The sequence below is a fragment of the Anabrus simplex genome, chromosome 12, assembly GCF_040414725.1.
Source record: "Anabrus simplex isolate iqAnaSimp1 chromosome 12, ASM4041472v1, whole genome shotgun sequence".
NCBI lineage: Eukaryota > Metazoa > Arthropoda > Insecta > Orthoptera > Tettigoniidae > Anabrus > Anabrus simplex.
Window position 1 is genome coordinate 95,315,744 of NC_090276.1, and position 18,600 is coordinate 95,334,343.

Sequence of the window (18,600 nt, forward strand, 5' to 3'; positions counted from 1 at the left end):
AACTCCACCTTCAAGTTGTCCTCTAAGGACATAGACACAGGGGTAAAATACCCAACCTACTGAGGCCTATTAAGTGAGAAAAAGGTTAATTACATGACCTCTAAAATAACCATTTGAGAGGAGGCGATCTGCACTCCTAATACACTTGTTTAAAAACCTAATCTGGCACTAGGCCGCTAATGCAAGGGCTAATCCCATACTAAAGAGGTGACTTAAGAAAGAAACAATTTACATTACATTAAGGAAGGATCGGTTGTGAGAAATAAGTTCACCTCAAAACAATATGAGTGGGAGCTCGAGAGGGTTAAGCACTCTCTATCCCAATATGTAGCTTTAAAAGAGAATAGATGCTAAGAGTAGTTACATTTTAGGAAAAGGTTACATGGTGGAAACTAGCAAGAAAAGAAGTTATTAAACGGCCATTACCTTGTTGTTGAACTGCTGCCCGAAGAAAGAGGCGTTTCCCGCCCCCTGCTACGTACTTTACACACCAAAAGCTGTTACTGGAGTGGCCCGGAGACCCGAAAATCAGCAGTTTATATACTCTTGCGGAAAGTTCGAGGCGTTTTTGGAATAAGAACACCCGCCCACAAAAACTTTATTGGCTAGGGTTAAGCAAGATATTCAAGTTGGGGAAGACACATCAGATTGGTCAGAAATTAATTAAAGAAATTCGGGATTGGCTAAATATAAAACCAGGGGAAAGAAAGGGGTATACAGCCAACTTAAACAATAACAGAAAGAAATTTAACAAGAAACAAACTTTTGAAATAAAAATTTCTCCAAAAAACAGTTCTTTCACTTCGCACTAGGGTGCACCATTGTAGTTTTTCAGTAGTGTCCTCTAGAAAAGAAAGTTCACACTTCTTACTACAGGTAAAACAAAAATACATCAAAAAAGACCCAGTTCAAAAACTCCAAAATTTCCAAGTAGTGACATCTTCTGGGTAACTTGAAAATTAATACATTAGATAAAGTTCGGACTTCCTCCAGCAGAGGATTTTCAACTGGCGCAAAGTTTGAATTAGCGGCGTGGAGGTGTACCGCCCGGTACAATTACTATTACTATCATCATTGTTAATGTCCTGAGTGGAATAGCAAGACATTTTTTCTTATTCATTTTTTACGTAGTTTTCCCCGCCCAGCAACTCATTCCTGCCACCCGACTGCCAAAAATTTCTGGGGAGAACACTGCTGTCACTTCAATTAACTATCACGTCACTTGTGATTAGTTTTCTTTTAGCCACATTACTGAAATCATGGGGAAAAACAGAAAATGTAAACCACAATATTCTGCAATCGCACACCGTGAATGAACTCAGCCAACAGCTGACAAAGAAATCCTCCTACACAGTCGTAATGCCACCTCTCTGCTTTTAAATGTTTGGAAGAACAGCTTATGACATCTATTGGCTATTTAGAGAACTCAGAGAGCCGGTAATATTTCGAAGTATTGTGCATGTCTGTACACAGGTTTCTGCGTGCAAAGATACGGACAGGTAACCCATATATGGGTGTTTGCCCAGGTAAAGTTAGGTTTAAAAATGTCTTAATGTTTCTACAACTGCACATTTCACAAAAAATAAATAAATAGAAAACACACAGATGACAGAAAATCTTTAAATAATCATGGCAAGAAAACTATGGAATTTCCTCGCAAATTTCCATTCAAAAATTAAAGAGTGAAAAAATTACATGTTAACCTGGACTCACCTCAGCCCCCTCATAGCTGATGATTCCCACACAGCTTACGGGCACCTCCTTGTAGAGGACCTTACCCAGCAGCTTGCGGCTCAATGCAAAAACACATGGCACATGAAGAGCGGCAGCCATCTCCTTGAGCTCCTCCACCTTGTGATCCAAACCTCCTGCACATAATTAGATGGATGGTAAAAAAACACTTTCAAAGACAGGAACAAACAAATTAAATAAAATGACCTTGGGACTCTAACCTCTGGGAACATTACTCATCCATCGAGTGAGTTGGCCCCTGTGTTTTCCCATTTTCACACCAGGATTGTATTGCTGAAAACCTTTGATGTGTTAAGTCAACCCACTTACATCTCCTCTAACTTACTCAACATTTTTTTACAAGGATTGTTGGATACAAATATCAGTTTCAGCCTAATCTATCATCAAGCTGGGCGTAAAAAACAGTTAGGAAGGAATATTCAACTTTTTGCTTTTTTTTTTTTTTTTTTTTTCTAATATGACTAAGAAAATTTTAAGAAAATCATTGAGTTTCTCTGACGATAGGAATTTTACACCTGGAGTAACTACACACAGAACGGGAGAAAAGCAGCTTTGTTTATGGAACATCCACCAACCGATGGGCTGTCATGCCAGTGCGCACTCTACCTTTGCAGAAATTCTACAAGTACAGGCCACTCCCGGCACTGCAGTGAGTATTTATTTATTCAGCGTATGATGCTTTATTTGACAATAACTTGAAATGTATTTTACATATAGGTGTTATTAGAAAAATATAAACATATTTATATACATTGATAGAGAGTATTTACAGACTAACTAGGAGGTAGACACACACACAACTGCAGGTTCTGAGATTTCATCACAAGCTGATGTCAAGTCCTTCCAGCCAAGTGAGTGCCGTAGGGGTTACTTGATGTAGCTCCTCCATAGGCCCAGTGAAAGCTCGGAGAGGACATTCTTTCATGATGTGGCTGATGGTTTGCACTTCAGCACCACAGTTGCAGGAAGGAGACTCCAACCACCCCATTGCTGTAGTGCAGAAGCAGTTCATCCAACGCCACAGCGTATCCTGCTTAATCTAGTCCAGATGGTGCGTGGGAGGTTGAACCCAGGAGGTTTTGCTGTTGGGTTGATTAGACCGTGTGGGTGTAATCTGGCCCATTCTTGCTTCCATGCTTCGTCAGGTCTAAAAGGTATGTCAGTTCCCTGGCCGTCTTCCAGGCAGGTTTCCGGGATTTCAGTCTCACAACGGCGTTTTCTTCTGTATCCTAATGGATAGGAAGCTGTTCATCACCACCTTAGTCCATAATCTGACAAGGGCATTTTGTCGTCTGATGTGAGGAGATTGAATGTGGCTCAGTACGGGTAACCACTGTACAGGAGTGGAGTGCAGGGTGCCAAATATGATTCTCATTGTATGGCACAGCTGGACATCGACCAGACGAGTATGGGAACTATTCAGCCATACAGCAGAACAGTATTTCAGCTGAAGAATATACTAGTGCTAAAGCAGTTGTTTGCAGTGAATTCGCATCTGCACCCCATTATGTTCCAGCTAGTCTACCCAGAAGATTGTTACGACTTTTCAGTTTAGCTGCCAGTTTCTGAAGGTGATGGCGGTAGGTTAGGGATCTATCTAAAGTTACACCGAGGTTTTCGGGGGTAGCATTACACCGCAGTGTGTGATTTCTGAACCTTATTGTCGGTTGGTAGTTTGCATTCCTATTACTGAGGTGAAACGTAGCTACTTCTGTCTTTAGAGGTCTAGATGTCAATCGCCACTTTGTGAAATAACCGTCCATCTTCTCAAGGTACTGGGATAGGATTTCTTCAGCTTCACTGAAGTCTGCTATTGTATGGTGAGGTTGATAACATCTGCATAGATTAAATGCCATATGGCTTTTAGTGCCGGGATATCCCAGGATGGGTTCGGCTCGCCAGGTGCAGGTCTTTCTATTTGACGCCTGTAGGCGACCTGCGCGTCGTGATGAGGATGAAATGATTATTAAGACAACACATACTGTACACCCAGCCCCGTGCCGTAAGAATTTACCAATTAAGGTTAAAATCCCCGACCCGACCAGGAATCGAACCTGGGACCCTCTGAACCGAAGGCCAGAACGCTGACCGTTCAGCCAACGAGTCGGACATCTGCATAGATGAACTTGCGAGATGTGGTTTCTGGAAGGTCGTGTATGTATAAATTGAAGAGAATTGGAGACAGCACTGAACCTTGTGGCAAACCATTGTTGAGTTTGTTGAAACGTCTGCAAGCATATTCTGTATGAACCAGGAAAAATCTATTTCCCAGCATATTTTTTATTAGAGTGAAGATCTTGTGACATGGTATTGCTCTGCTGAGTTTCAGGAGGAGGCCTTCTTTCCAGACTGTGTCATAGGCGGCGGTAAAATCGAGGAACACAGAGACACTTTTCTTCTTCCTCTCAAATCCATTTTCTATAAAGGAAGTCAAAGCGAGCAACTGATCGCTGCAGTCACGACCATGACGAAAACCAGCTTGCTCAATTGGAATGAGGCATTCAATCGTAGGAGGTATCCTATTAAGAATCAGTCTTTCCAGAAGCTTGTAGGTTATGCTTAGTAGCGCTATTGGTCTGTAGCTTTGGGGTAATTTGGGATCCTTGCCTGGTTTCAAGATAGCTATAATTTTAGTTTTCTTAAACAGGGGAGGCAGTCGGCCAGACTGCATAACATTACTAAAAAAAGAGGCAAGCCAGCGCTTGGTTGCAGGACCACAGTTCTTTAAAAGTTCTGGCAGCTTTACCACTATGAAGGTAGTTGAGACCATTTTGTATCTCTTCTGAGGAAAACGGACTTGAATATTGGTCATTTGGTTGGATTTCTTGTTTTCACTGCCTTAGTTCTGACTTAACTTGCTTTGTGAAATTCTTATTCCCCAGAGCCCGTGATACAGAGACCAGGTGGTTTGCTATAGTTTCCACATTAATGGACGTCTGCATCCTCAGTGGTGTGGAAGTTGGATCTAGTTTACGGATGAGTGACCACGCTTTTCTACTAGTGTGTGTGAAGTTGAGATCTTGTACTGTTTTTATCCACTTCTCTCTCCTAGCATTATCTAGAGATTTCAGAAGTTCAGTTGCTTTCTCCTGACTGTTTTCTTCTTATTCAGCAAACAAGTGACTATGGTAGTTTTCTCGTTCCAACCAGGTAAGTAATCCTTCCGATAGCCATGAGGAATGGTTCTTTTTGCAGCTGATTTTATTAGCCCAACAAACCTCCAGTAATTTTCTGGCATTGGAGCTATCCACCTAATGTTGGCATCTGTGTGCAAAGCATATGTCTTCCAGTCAGCTTTCTGGAAGTTCCATCTAGGTATGGGTACAGACCTAATAACAGGGATCTGAAGACCAACTCTATAGATTATGGGTCTGTGTTGGCTCTGAGGGAAATTGTTCAGTACTTGTCTGTGTATTGAGGTAGTTGTCATAAGGTTATGGAAGGCAAAACAGAGATCTGACGAATAGTCTTTTTTCCAACGACCAGGGAGGAAAGTTCCCTTGTCCTTGGCATCGTACACTAGCTTAAGGTCTCTTGTATCCATCCATTCAAATAGTCTGTCTCCATTTTCATCGGACTCATCGTAACCCCATAGCGTAGGGTGGCTGTTGAAGTCTCCAAGAATGATGCTGTTTTCTGGAGGTACCAACATTCTGTGCTCTGGCCAGCTGACGCTAGGTGGTTTATATACATTAGTAATCATGACATTATCTACCCTTATAGAGGAGGAGAAGAATGCTTCATTTGCAACATGTTCCATTGCTTCACAGTTTGCTATATCGTTCTTGACAAAGGTGGCTATGCCATACTTAGGATCATTCACTGGTACCGCTAGTTGGTACCCTAGAATTTTAACCCCTGTGTTTCAACTGCTGGTCATCTTCAGTGTGAGTTTCCTGGAGTACTACCACATCCACGGAGAGTTCATGAAGGCTCATGGATGAATATTCACTTTTTGCCTTACTAATGCCTTCTATGTTAAGTTGGCAGATGGTTAATACAGAGCTGAAGGTTCGGGTGTGTGAATGGGAATGTGAGTCCTCAGAAGGACTATTATTTAACATAAAGAAATTTATGAACTGGATTAAAGCCACTAATATATATATATATATATATTTAATAATAAAGCCAAGCTTTCAGCCAAATTGCATTGGCCTTCATCAGGGCATGTGAAGTTTTGCCTCCGACAGTGAGCAAAGAAATTCTCTGAAGGAACGTGGAAGTCATGCCCATACTATCCACGGCCTACCCCACTAACTGGACTCAAGGATCGTGGTGCTGTGCTGAGGTGGTTGAGAGGGAAGTTACTGATTCACCGCCCTCTGTCGACAGTTTGAGTGTGTCCTGCTGTGCCATGGTGGTGTTATGCATGTATTTCTGCAGTACAGGTCTCCATGTATTTGATAACTTGAAGCCGTCTTCCCTGTTGATGTTATTTGGGCGCAGCTCTATCTCTATGGCTTCCCTCACAAGACGAGCATAGAAGTCTTTTACAGGCGCGATGACCTTCGCCCGGTCAAAGAGGATTTCATGGACTGTACTGTAGAAATGTTCTGTTATGGCAGACTGGCTTATAGCGTTTTCCATGGAGGATGAAATAGCGACATTCTTTACCGACCTGATGTGCTCTTTCACCCTGGTGCTAACAAGTCTTTTTGTCATGCCAACATATGAACAACCACAACCACATGGAATTTCATATACACCCAGTGTTTCAAGATGTTGTTTTACTCTGACTGGTCGGAACAGGGATTTGAGCTTCCGGTCTGCGGTGAAAACTGGAAATATATTGTACTTCTTAAGAATGTGCCCTATTCTGTCAGTTATACCTGCCACGTAAGGAAGGAATACTTTTTTCTTTTTGCTGTAGTCCTGGTTGGTACTATCCAAGTTAGGCTCTTTGATCTTCATAGCTCGTGTTATGTTTCCTGACGTATAGCCGTTTATCTTCATGGATGTTGTCAGTTCTCTCAATGCACTCGAACGGTTATCATCATCTGCAACATTATTCACCCTAGTATATAACATTCGAAGGAGAGCTGCTTCTTGGGAGGGGTGGTGATGTGAAGACTTATGAAGGTATCTTTCAGAATGTGTAGGTTTTTTGTACATTGCATGGCTTAGTGTACCATCGTTCTTCTTGTATACTAACACATCAAGAAAGGGTAATTTACCTTCATTTTCTACTTCCATTGTGAACTTGATCTTACTGTTAATGGAATTTAGGTGCTCTAAAAATTCATTAATGTTTCCCTTCCATGTGGCCAGACCAAAAATGTATCATCCACATGACGATAGAAGCACTTAGGTTTCAATGATGCTGTTGTTAATGCAGTAGACTCAAAGTGTTCCATAAAAATATTAGCAGCCACTGGTGACAACTGCTGCTCATTCTGTCTGTTCGTAATAATCCCCTTTGTAGTAGAAGTAATTGGATTTTAAACAAACTGCTGCCAGATTGGTCAAGTCCTCAGACAGGTATTCTCCGATGTAAGCAAGTGTTTCTTCTACAGGTATTGTGACTGTTCACAACGTCACCTATGGTATGTCATGATATCCAGGAGATGAAATATGCCGTTTTCCGCGTCATTCTACGATAAAAACTGCCCAAGTTAGAATTTTTCTGCCCGCTCCAGGACTCGATTTGCAATATCCAGAGTCGCGCGACCCAGCTCTAGTTGCTGGTAATTAGCAGCAAGGCGGTGCAAGAGCGCTTGTACTCGAAGTTTTCTCACTCCCAACGCGAGCGAGATGAAACGATACGCGTTATCACGTGACAAAGAATCTAGGTCACTAGCTGAGCCCAGAGAGTAGGTCCAACGTGAAAACTAACATTATACCCTGTTTTCCTCGCTTATTCACCACTGCCAACTTAACGCATTCAACTGTTTTATTATCTATTAATTTTTATAAATCGCAAAATACCCAATGGATAATTAAGCGCAAACATTAATTTGAATCAGGGAATTTTACGCATAATTATGAGACCGAGAAGTGCTCTACTTAACTGACAGAGCGGTAACTACGCTGTAAACAAGGGCGCGTCTTAATGACTAACAGATGTTGGACCCTAACCGTGAGAGCGAACACAAGGAATCCCCTGTGCTCGTCATCATTCACCGCCAGAGACTAAAGGGCGCTTTTAAGATTGCTTCAGAACCTACGAAGTTATTTTAATAACAGTCACTCAGTGGAGATGGGAATACAGGAGCTACATTTTGATACCCTGTTCGTCACTGTACGTTGCGTATTAACGGACCAACGTGTGAGAAAGGATTGCATTTTTTCCCCCACCCTCAGCATTCGGGTCTCTAGCGTACAGCGCCTATATATTCAAGAGCTGAGAAGGAGACACTACCCAGTGCATTCTCAGTGTAACGCCAGTACGGTAGTATTTCGTCGTGGTTTGTGTGTGATTCACAATTAAGTATTTATTTATTTTCCACCTAGTCGATACAATGATTGCTTAAGGCAATTTTTAATGGTCAAAAGTGGTACATGTTTCGTATATTATCAACATCTTCAGCCACATAACACTGTTTAGATGAAAAATATATAAAATTGACAAAGTAATGCTTTAGAGGAAGTGTCCTTAAAATTAACATAAGATTGACAAGATTAAAACAAACAAATAACTCAAGAGAAAATATATAAATTAATTTCTACAATAGAAAGCAGTCGTCAAGGAAACACTTGTACAATATTCCATAGAGAAATTGTCCTAATAAATATTCTTTTCTTAATAATTCATGAAAAAAGATCAATTTATAAATTAAAAATTATACAATTTATAAGTAATTATCGAAATGAAGAAATCCTGATATCACAGTGTGGCTCTTATTATTAATGTAGATGAAAATATAACTAATTCCTATTTGTCAAATCTTATTAAGCAGGCTTAGTTAGTTAGGAATTAGTTATATTTTCATCTACATTAATAATAAGAGCCGCACTGTGATATCAGGATTTCTTCATTTCGATAATTACTTATAAATTGTATAATTTTTAATTTATAAATTGATCTTTTTTCATGAATTATTAAGAAAAGAATATTTATTAGGACAATTTCTCTATGGAATATTGTACAAGTGTTTCCTTGACGACTGCTTTCTATTGTAGAAATTAATTTATATATTTTCTCTTGAGTTATTTGTTTGTTTTAATCTTGTCAATCTTATGTTAATTTTAAGGACACTTCCTCTAAAGCATTACTTTGTCAATTTTATATATTTTTCATCTAAACAGTGTTATGTGGCTGAAGATGTTGATAATATACGAAACATGTACCACTTTTGACCATTAAAAATTGCCTTAAGCAATCATTGTATCGACTAGGTGGAAAATAAATAAATACTTAATTGTGAATCTATTGAAGTGCGATACGGACCATGAAGCTGATTTTATGTTTGTGTGTGAGTCGTTTGTGAAGAAATAATCTTGTAATTTGAGCAGTGTAATGCAGTGATTCATTAAAGCCTGTGAGTATGTGGAAATAATCACAATCTGAGTGAGATGTCGGTGCATACAGTGTGCAGCTAATTAAGAAAATAGGAACGGTACGAAACCGTAACAACCGATGTCCGTGTGTAGAAGAGGTCGTACATCGAGCCTCCTATGTGTCTAAGTTAATACGGCTCAGTTAACATATATAGGGACGTACTTATAAATGTGAATTACCAAGAAAGTGCGTGAACGGCAGTGTCGGCATAATTAAGGGTAGTGTCACGTCTATAAATCCATAATGCAGTTGAGAGCCTGACTTACGCATAACCAGTGACTTTCTTTATTCAGGACCTAGAATAGCTGTATGCTGTTTATAAAAGAATAGGTACATGAGAAGGGAGCAGTGTCGGGCTACAGAGACAATACCGGCATTGGGTTGGAATGCTCGTGCTATTGAGCAGATTCAACCACATATTCAAATTGTGATGTGTATTAAACTAACGCATTCACTTTAGATAATTTCCCCTCATTTACATGTCTACGAGAACGCCGGAGTGAACGCCGACGTCCAGCTGAATGCCAGAATTTTGCCTGTATATTAGAGAGAACCAGACGCCTAGCTGTCTTCGCCTGGTGTAGCGGAGAAGCCGAGAACGTCTGGAACGTCGCTGTCATGTGTATGACCTGCCAGGAAGTCATCATGGGTCTTCACATCGCCGATAATGTGATGCAAGCAGCTTAAGTCTATGGAGTGCCCTCCTGTAAAGCTGTGAACGTGGTATCCAGAAGGCTGAGTACATTTCCAAGTATTTATATCTTTGAAGGTCGTGTCCCATTGTAAATATGTAGATTTTTCACTTAGATATAACGTAGACTGCAAGCACGCCATTTCAGAGGGATAATAATTATAATTTCATTTTTATTTGGGTCTTTTATAGAATACTTTCTTCATGGTTTGGGAACGACCATATTTTACTTCCATTTTTTTTTTTTTTTTTACAAGGGTTTGATAATGCATGACGTAAATTTAAGGACCTCAGATTAATTATGTGTGAAGTACTGTCAAGTAAAAGGGCTTAAATATTCTACGTAAACGACTCCAGTTATCATCTTTCTACAGCCAATAGGAGTCCTCAAGGATACCTCAGTAACTGATTTTTTTTTTTTTTTGTACTTCACAAGCTCTTAGGAAATCCTCCTTACTAGAAATTAAAACTGCTGGAACAACGAATGGAGCATGAGATTGGGGTATATATCTTACATCGCTAATTAGTTCGCGAATGCGCAAGTTAATTTGGACCCTGGTGGCAGGAGATCATCACTGAATTTGCATCGTGGTCGATGTACCGAGAGGAAATGAAATGGCTGAACAGGCTGTAGCCATAATATATATTGTGAAATGAAATGTGAAATTCCCTTGGAATCTGTCATTAAGACACGCGAGGCGCATATCGCGATGTGAATATGTTGATTACGGCCGGATATAGGGCCGTGATTTGTATTGAAAGAAGTGAATAGATTATTTGCCGTGAAGCCACTGCCCGAGAAGGCTTAGTGGACCGCTCTTTGAAAGTGTGGCACGGGCAGCTCACAGCTGGAGTTTTATGAGCCCCTTTAAACGGGGGAGTGAAGGCGTTTTCTTCAGTGAAATAGAACAGATACAAGTGGCGAGTTTCTTTTCCTTTCGGCACAAAGATTACGCGTGTTAATTTAAATAGAGCCAACGTCGCAGAGATTCCAAATGAGCATTAAATGAAGGATCCCTCCAATTTATTTCTTTAATTATTCACAGCGTATAGGGAATTCCAGGTCAGATATACCCTGTCTCAAAAGGTCCTGAGTTCGTTGCAGGAGACAGTAAAGCTTACTGTCACAAGCGGCAGGTGAATAAGGCCACCTGCGGCTCATTGTGTGTATGTGAAATGTATATATTCTTGTCCATTTGTTGCAGGTAGTGCTATAATAATTTGTTTATGATGTCTGGTATTGAAGTCGCTAAATGCTTGTCCATAGGTAACATCGTTGTGTAAATAATGTCCTGATATATGTGTTGATAAAGATCCTAATGAAATGAGCGTGTTTATCATACTGCATATTTGGCAACGTTTAACTTAAGGTAGTGTTGTAACGCGACTTTCAAAGGATTGGGAGTGTAAATTGCCTATTTCAGTTCATACGATACTAGCAAACTTATATCATAATTTGATGCAAATTGAATATATTAATTCTTGGCAGGTAAACAGATTTACAGCGGGGTGTGTCCATAATGATTAAATATGTGTGTGATGTAATATAAGTGTAGAGTGAAATAATTAGAGAAGAAACGCCTCTCTAAGTCTGAGGTAGTGTAATAGTTCGAGAGGGAACGCCTTCTTAAGTTTGAATATTTAAACGTATAATGAAGTGTAGAAAAGGACTACCGAACATTTAAACATCAAGATCACCCAAGTTACTATATGTAAGGTGTTTGTATGGCATACCCATGTAAATAATGTGTTTCACTAGTATAAGTAAAAATTTGTTATACAGGATATTGTCTCTCTTCTCATTAGTAATGAAATGGTATTCCTCTCATAATTAACTTTTCCCCCTACTATAGAGACTATTACTAAAGGACTTACCGCCCCATCGGACAGTCCACAGACCCGAAAATGCGATACCGACTCAGCTAGCGAACTATTCTAGTAGGGGAGGGTGAGGCTTCGACAAACCGGGCTGAGTTCGAAGCTCACCGATGGTGCTCCATTCTAACGTCATATTTATGAACAATGGTAACTAGTTCATGTACTGATGCCTTGGACAGGTTACAGTATATTAGTGAAAAGTGACATAACATCAAAACTTACCAGGATGTCACCTTCGTCCACCCGTAGTTCATGTAACTTCTGCAAGAAATGTTTCGAATCTTTAATGTGATGTTCTGTCTTCCCTGTTTCTGGCTGTAGCAGTGATGAAATATAGCGAGCTAACTCATGGGTCGCAGAACCAATGGCACTCATGATTGGTCTTAATGGCACGTCATCCTTGTGTACTTTTGGGAGGTTATAAATTACTGCATGTACCGGGTCTGAATTTAGTAAGGACTTCTGCAAGTGTTCTGGAAGTGTTGAGCTCTTCACTAGTCGAGTGACTTGTGTATTAATTTTCTTAGTGGGATTCCTAACTTTCTTATACGTTTCTTCTTCTAGTAGGTTGTTCATTTTTGTTTCGTAATCAGTTGTATTCATGATGACTGAAACATTACCTTTGTCAGCTGGAATTACAATTATACCCTCGTCTTTGCGAAACACATTAGCTTCTTTAAGTTCACCTTTGGTCAGGTTTAGACATGGTGGCTTCGCTTTTCTCAGCACGTAAGATACATCTTGACAAATTTCTTCTGCCTTATTTAACGGTAAATCTCTGATGGCACACACTATCCCACAGGCAATCTTCTCTACTGGGATTCTTCTCGGCGAGACAGCGAAGTTAAAACCTTTCTTTAGCACTGATATTGAGTTCTGTTCCAGTACTTTATCAGACAGATTTACTATGATTACAATAGAGTAAAATAATATATTATTATTGGTCCACCTTTTCAATACAAAATGAAAATTACATAGGGACTAGTTTCGACCTAGTAATAGGTCATCATCAGCCTGACCTTGTTATAATCTAATTCCGGTGGTTTGCGTTCGACCATTTTCTGAAATTTCCTTTCTTGATTGTCTCTACTATACTCTTTACCACGTTCGGCCAGCTCATACGTGATCCTGTCTATCAAGGTCCAATGTTCAGTTTGAAAGTTAATGCTAATCTCCATAAAAAGACTGAGTGTAATTGTATTGTACTTATCCAAATCCCTCCTAGTTTGTTGAATTTGATTTCGTAGCACACGTAATCTTGATCCATGAAGGTATCATGTCACTGTCACGGCATCTCTTCAAGAAGGCTAGTCTGGTGATTGACTTAGATATTTTCTTTCTCAATTCACCAAACTTTCTAACCTTCAAGTACATATCCTCTCCATAGAGGTTACTAATTAATGAACATAGGTTTTCGTGGCTCATTGTATTAACATAAAGAAATAAATGAACTGGATTAAAGCCACTATATATATATACAATACAATACAATCAGCCATTTCAATCATTAAAATGATGTGGCCTCTTTAAGTCGTGGGTATAGGTAGGCCTTCAACAGTCTTCTCCAAGTAGAACGGTCTTGGGCAGATCTCATCCAAGTGGTACCAGCGATCTTCTTGATATCTTTGTCCCATCTGTCCGGTGGTCTTCCTCTAGGCCTTCGATGTTCTCTCGGACTCCACTCCAGCACTAGTTTTGTCCATCTATCATCATTTCTTCGTGCAACATGGCCAGCCCACTGCCATTTTAAGGAGCGTACTCTCTCTAAGATGTCTTTAACCTTTGTAACAGACCGGATGTCATCAGCTCTTTTCCTATCTTTCTTTGTATAGCCTAGCATTGACCTTTCCATGGCTCTCTGCGCGGTCCGAAGTTTCCCTTTTGTGAATTCGTTCAGAGTCCAAGTCTCACAGCCATAAGTCAGCACAGGAAGGATGCATTGGTCAAATACTGTTTTCTTCAGATTTGCTGGCATTTTTGATCTTAATACTGAAGAATTCCTTCCAAATGCTTGCCATCCGAGCTTGATGCGCCTATAGATTTCTGGTCTTATATCACCTGTCATATTTATAATCTGGCCAAGGTAGATGTAATCACTGACCTCTTCTAATGGCATGTTCTTAATATTCACATTTCCAGCTTGAACCCATTCGTTGGACATAACTTTTGTTTTGGAAAGGTTTATGCTTAGGCCAATCAACTGACATTCTAATGCAAGATCTGTAATTAAGGTCTGGAGCTCTTCGAAGTCGTTTGCCAGTAAAGCAATATCATCTGCAAATCTCAAGTTATTTAGCCTTTTCCCATTAATTCTAATTCCCTTTTCTTCCCAGCTCAGCTTAGACATAGCCATCTCTAGGACCGCTGAGAATAGTTTCGGGGAGATGGGATCACCTTGTTTGACACCTCTGTTGATGGGGAATTCTGGGGTTGATTTACCGATATTAACGAAAGCTGAAGAAGTCTCATAGATATTGTTGAGCACTTGGATGTAAGCTGCTTCCACTCCTTGCTCATGTAAAGCTTGCATGACAGCTGTATGGCTGACAGAGTCAAATGCCTTTTCAAAATCAACAAAGGCAATGCAGAGAGGCAAATGATATTCATTTGCTCTGCTTATCACTTCTCTTACAGTCAGTATGTGGTCTATTGTGCTAAAATTACTACGGAAACCTGCTTGTTCAATAGGTTGGGCTGAGTCAAGGATGAAACTGATTCGATTTAACAAGATCTTTGTAAAAAGTTTATACAAAATAGAGAGCAAGCTGATAGGACGATAATTTTTTTTTTTTTTTTTTTTTTGCTAGGGGCTTTACGTCGCGCCGACACAGATAGGTCTTATGGCGACGATGGGATAGGAAAGGCCTAGGAGTTGGAAGGAAGCGGCCGTGGCCTTAATTAAGGTACAGCCCCAGCATTTGCCTGGTGTGAACAATAATTTTTGATACTGTGAATATTTCCTTTCTTATGTATCAGTATGATCTTTGCTTTGTTCCATGATGTTGGAATTGAAGCCGAGTGCACACAGGAAGTGAATATTTTTGCCAAGTGATTTATTGTCTCCTCCCCTGTGAGTTTCAGGATGTCCACACAAAGCTCATCATCACCCGGCGCAGTTCCCTTTTTCATACTATCTAAAGCACACTTGACTTCCGAAGGGAGAATATCTGGAACATTAGATATATCATTTAATTTAGGTCCATATATTGTACCAGGAATTTTTTCGTGTGAATAACCATAACAAACTCGAAGTTAGCACGGCTACTTTACATTGTAATGGTCTTGGACTGTTTCAACTTAGAATATCATGAGTGTAGGTTGCAACACGCTGACTATTTTGAGTATTATTAAAGCCTAGAACACTTTAATTTGTGACGAAAGACTGTTCGCGTATCGTCATAACAGACTGTACCATTTAAAACAACCCGTGTGGATAGACTGTATAATGAACTTCGTAATTCAGTGATATTGTGAAGTATAGGACTCATACTTGAATACTTGTAGAACTGTTATCCCTACACTTCTCTATGGCTGCGAAACGTAGACCTCATACCGCCGTGACATTAAAAAGCTGGAGCGCTTTCACCAGCAAAATCTATGCGCCATCATGAATATCAAGTGGGAAAACTACGTCTCTAATGTTGAAGTTCTCGAGAAAGCATGTGCTAAGATTGTAGAAGCGTTGGTCATTGGCCATCGCCTCAGATGGGCAGGACATGTGCGCCGTATGAATGACACCAGACTCCCGCGCCTGATCCTCTATGGTGAACTTAGTTCTGGTTCATGACCACGGGGTGCCCCCCCTGAGACGTTTAAAAGACCAACTGAGACAAACCTAAAAGATGGCAGAAATAAACCCACAAACCTGGGAAACACTTGCCAAGAACTGTTTACTTTGGCAGCAAAGTGTCTGTGCCTCAGTTCAACATTTCAAACAAGAACGCCGCAGGCATGAAGATATTAAGCGACAAGAACGCAAACTTCGCCAAACCCAACCAAGAGCTCCCCCGTTGCTCAGTACGCGATGTGTGGACGTATGTTCTACGCAAGAATTGGCCTGTACAGTCACCGGATGTTTAAACACAAACTGCTGTGCTATTAGCCAGCAAATTTGTAAACCCGGAAACGAGTAACTGCCACTGCCGCCGATGATAAGACTCTCTTTCCAAGCTGGACAATGTACATAAAGAAAAAGGGATATTTCTTAAAGCATACAGTGTTAGCAATGTTGGAGAGAAATTTAAATCACACTGTTACAACAATTATAAAATTCTCAGTGGCAATAATGCAGGCCATTTGTATGGGAGGTATAGTACCATACCTAATTTTACCATTTACAATGTTCAAATTTCTACGTTGATTGGTATTTTTATAAAATCTAAATCACAAACTGATGTCAAGATACATGCATCCAAAAGACAGAAAAGCACTTTTTCCTGAAAAACAGACAGAGTTAAGAAGAAATTGCAAATTAACTTTTTTTTGTGTCCTGTTAACACAGTCCAAACCACTACTATGCTAACGGCAGTCAAACTTCGAGCCATCAGTTACACAAATGCACAAGTTCATTAGCAACAAAAGTGGAAGCACAAACAGACACCATAATACACCACCCAAACAAACCAACAAACTAACAAACAAACAAGAACTTACCTGAACTGGTGGAGGGGTGTCACGACAAACCGTGGATATTTAAGTAAGCAACTGTACCTGGTATCAAATTACTCAATCTGAGTGAAAGAAAGAGCACCATAACGTTGAGAAAAAAATAAGGTTCTTTTATTTCAGGAAACAAGATTAAATTAAAAGCTTTAACAGAGAAAATGTCCTCCAAATAAGTTTAACAAATTAAATGAAATGACAAATCTGAAGGTTAAAATTTCCCTAAGTATGGCCAGCCAACCTAAGAAGAAAATAATAAATAACTAAACAATCTAATACTTCCAGTAACCAATCAACTTAGCGAAATTAGATTAACCTAAGTTTTTCTTAATTCAATTTGGGAAGGTAAAAGATTTCTTCACTAATACTTTTAGAATAATACTTTAGTTACACAGCGTGAGGACAGCATTATCCATGGAGTTCTCTTCAAGGGAATAAGATACTAAGTCCATACGTCAGCATAAAACGAAGTACATATTGTCAAAAGATCCAACTCAAGATAGAAGAAAATATCCTAAGATAACATTAAAGGTCAAATAACATGCCTGAATTTCCACAAGAGCACGTGCAAGGGCATAACCATCCAATCATAATTGAACTACCACCAAACATGGTCAACAACCCCAAAAAACAATAATCAACACCAACACATCCAAAATCGTCACAGCAACGAACACGTGGCACGTACACAGGCAACGACGAATCAGAACAAACACAACAATGGTCATTACCAGAGCAGCGAAAACACAAGGTACAAGTCATAAACACAATAAAGAAAGAACAAAGATAGAAATCAAAGAGAGGAAAATCTGTTACAGAATTTTTTAAAAAAGCTGTGTTTAATCGTATTTTGAAAGAAGTTGTGTATAACTTATTTTATTTAGAAAGTAAACATTGAAGGACAAGAGTCATCGTTTTCATTTTGATTTTGTTCTATTTGATTTTGTAAAATATGTTCATTTGTTTTGTCAAATATGTTCGTTTGTTTTGCTTTGAAAAATTGACTGAGGATCAAGAAGAACAACTTGAATTTATTTGGTTATTGTGTAAAAATTTTATGATGTAAATTCTGTGTAATTAGCATCCGGATTTAGGTAATAACTTGTGGGACAGGGTGTAGCTGCACGTGTCTGCGTTGGTAAGATGCTTCTAATGATTTCCTGTTGCATCAGAAAGGAAGCTTCTGGAAGTTGTAAAGATCTTTTCTCATCAAAAATTTCGGAGCCCTGAGTGGCTAAAATAAAACGATTTATAATTGGTGAATGTAAGACCCAGGGGTGCGCTAAATGGTTATCTCTTGACTGCCCCATTTCCGGCTCCTGGCGACTTGGCCAGGGCCAAGCTTGAGCCCGTCGTCTTTGATTTGTGACTGGCGAAGGAAGCAGTCTTCTCCTAGTCTGATGGGACCTCTGGCCCTCCGAGGTGAGCACTATTTGGTTCATGTTTTGGATTTTGACCTTTAAATGTAAATTTCTTTCTGTGCCGGAGTTTGCCCGGGATATCTTCCATTCACCAATTTTAAGTTCAAATGACTTAGCCCTTGCAGCTAGTCATACCCTCTTTGATTTTATATAACCAAACCAAACCAAACCCCATGGCACTACAGCCCTTGAAGGCCTACCAAGCGACCGCTGCTCAGCCCGAAGGCCTGCAGATTACGAGGTGTCGTGTGGTCAGCACGACGAATCCTCTCGGCCGTTATTCTTGGCTTTCTAGACCGGGGCCACCATCTCACCGTCAGATAGCTCCTCAATTCTAATCACGTAGGCTGAGTGGACCTCGAACCAGCCCTCAGGTCCAGGTAAAAATCCCTACCTGGCCAGGAATCGAACCCGGGACCTCCGGGTAAGAGGCAGGCACGCAACCCCTACACCACGGGGCCGGCCTATGATTTTATATACTGTGTAATAAGTATGTAAATTTTAATTTCCTCCAGGATTATCTCTTAACATATTCCCTTTTAAGATATGCACCTTATTCAGAAGTGTTTTTGAAAAGGCGGCTACTTGATCGGGCTCTGAGTTAGGTTTTTAATCATAAACATGCTTTCTTTTCCTTGCTGATGTTTTAACCTGCATGTGGTGTTATATTAATGCAGTCGTGTAGCCAGGATCGGCCA

The 18,600-nt window shown here is 40.0% G+C and overlaps 1 protein-coding gene across 1 annotated transcript in view; it reads right to left on the reverse strand.

Annotated features, from left to right (window-relative positions):
- The window catches only part of Sbp2 (SECIS-binding protein 2), a 155,439-nt gene that overhangs the window by 81,111 nt on the left and 55,728 nt on the right, over nt 1-18,600 (reverse strand). Inside the window, exon 4 of the mRNA XM_067156742.2 lies at nt 1,714-1,868. Within this exon, the coding sequence (XP_067012843.2) occupies nt 1,714-1,868 (155 nt within the window). The remainder of the gene's footprint in view (nt 1-1,713; nt 1,869-18,600) is intronic.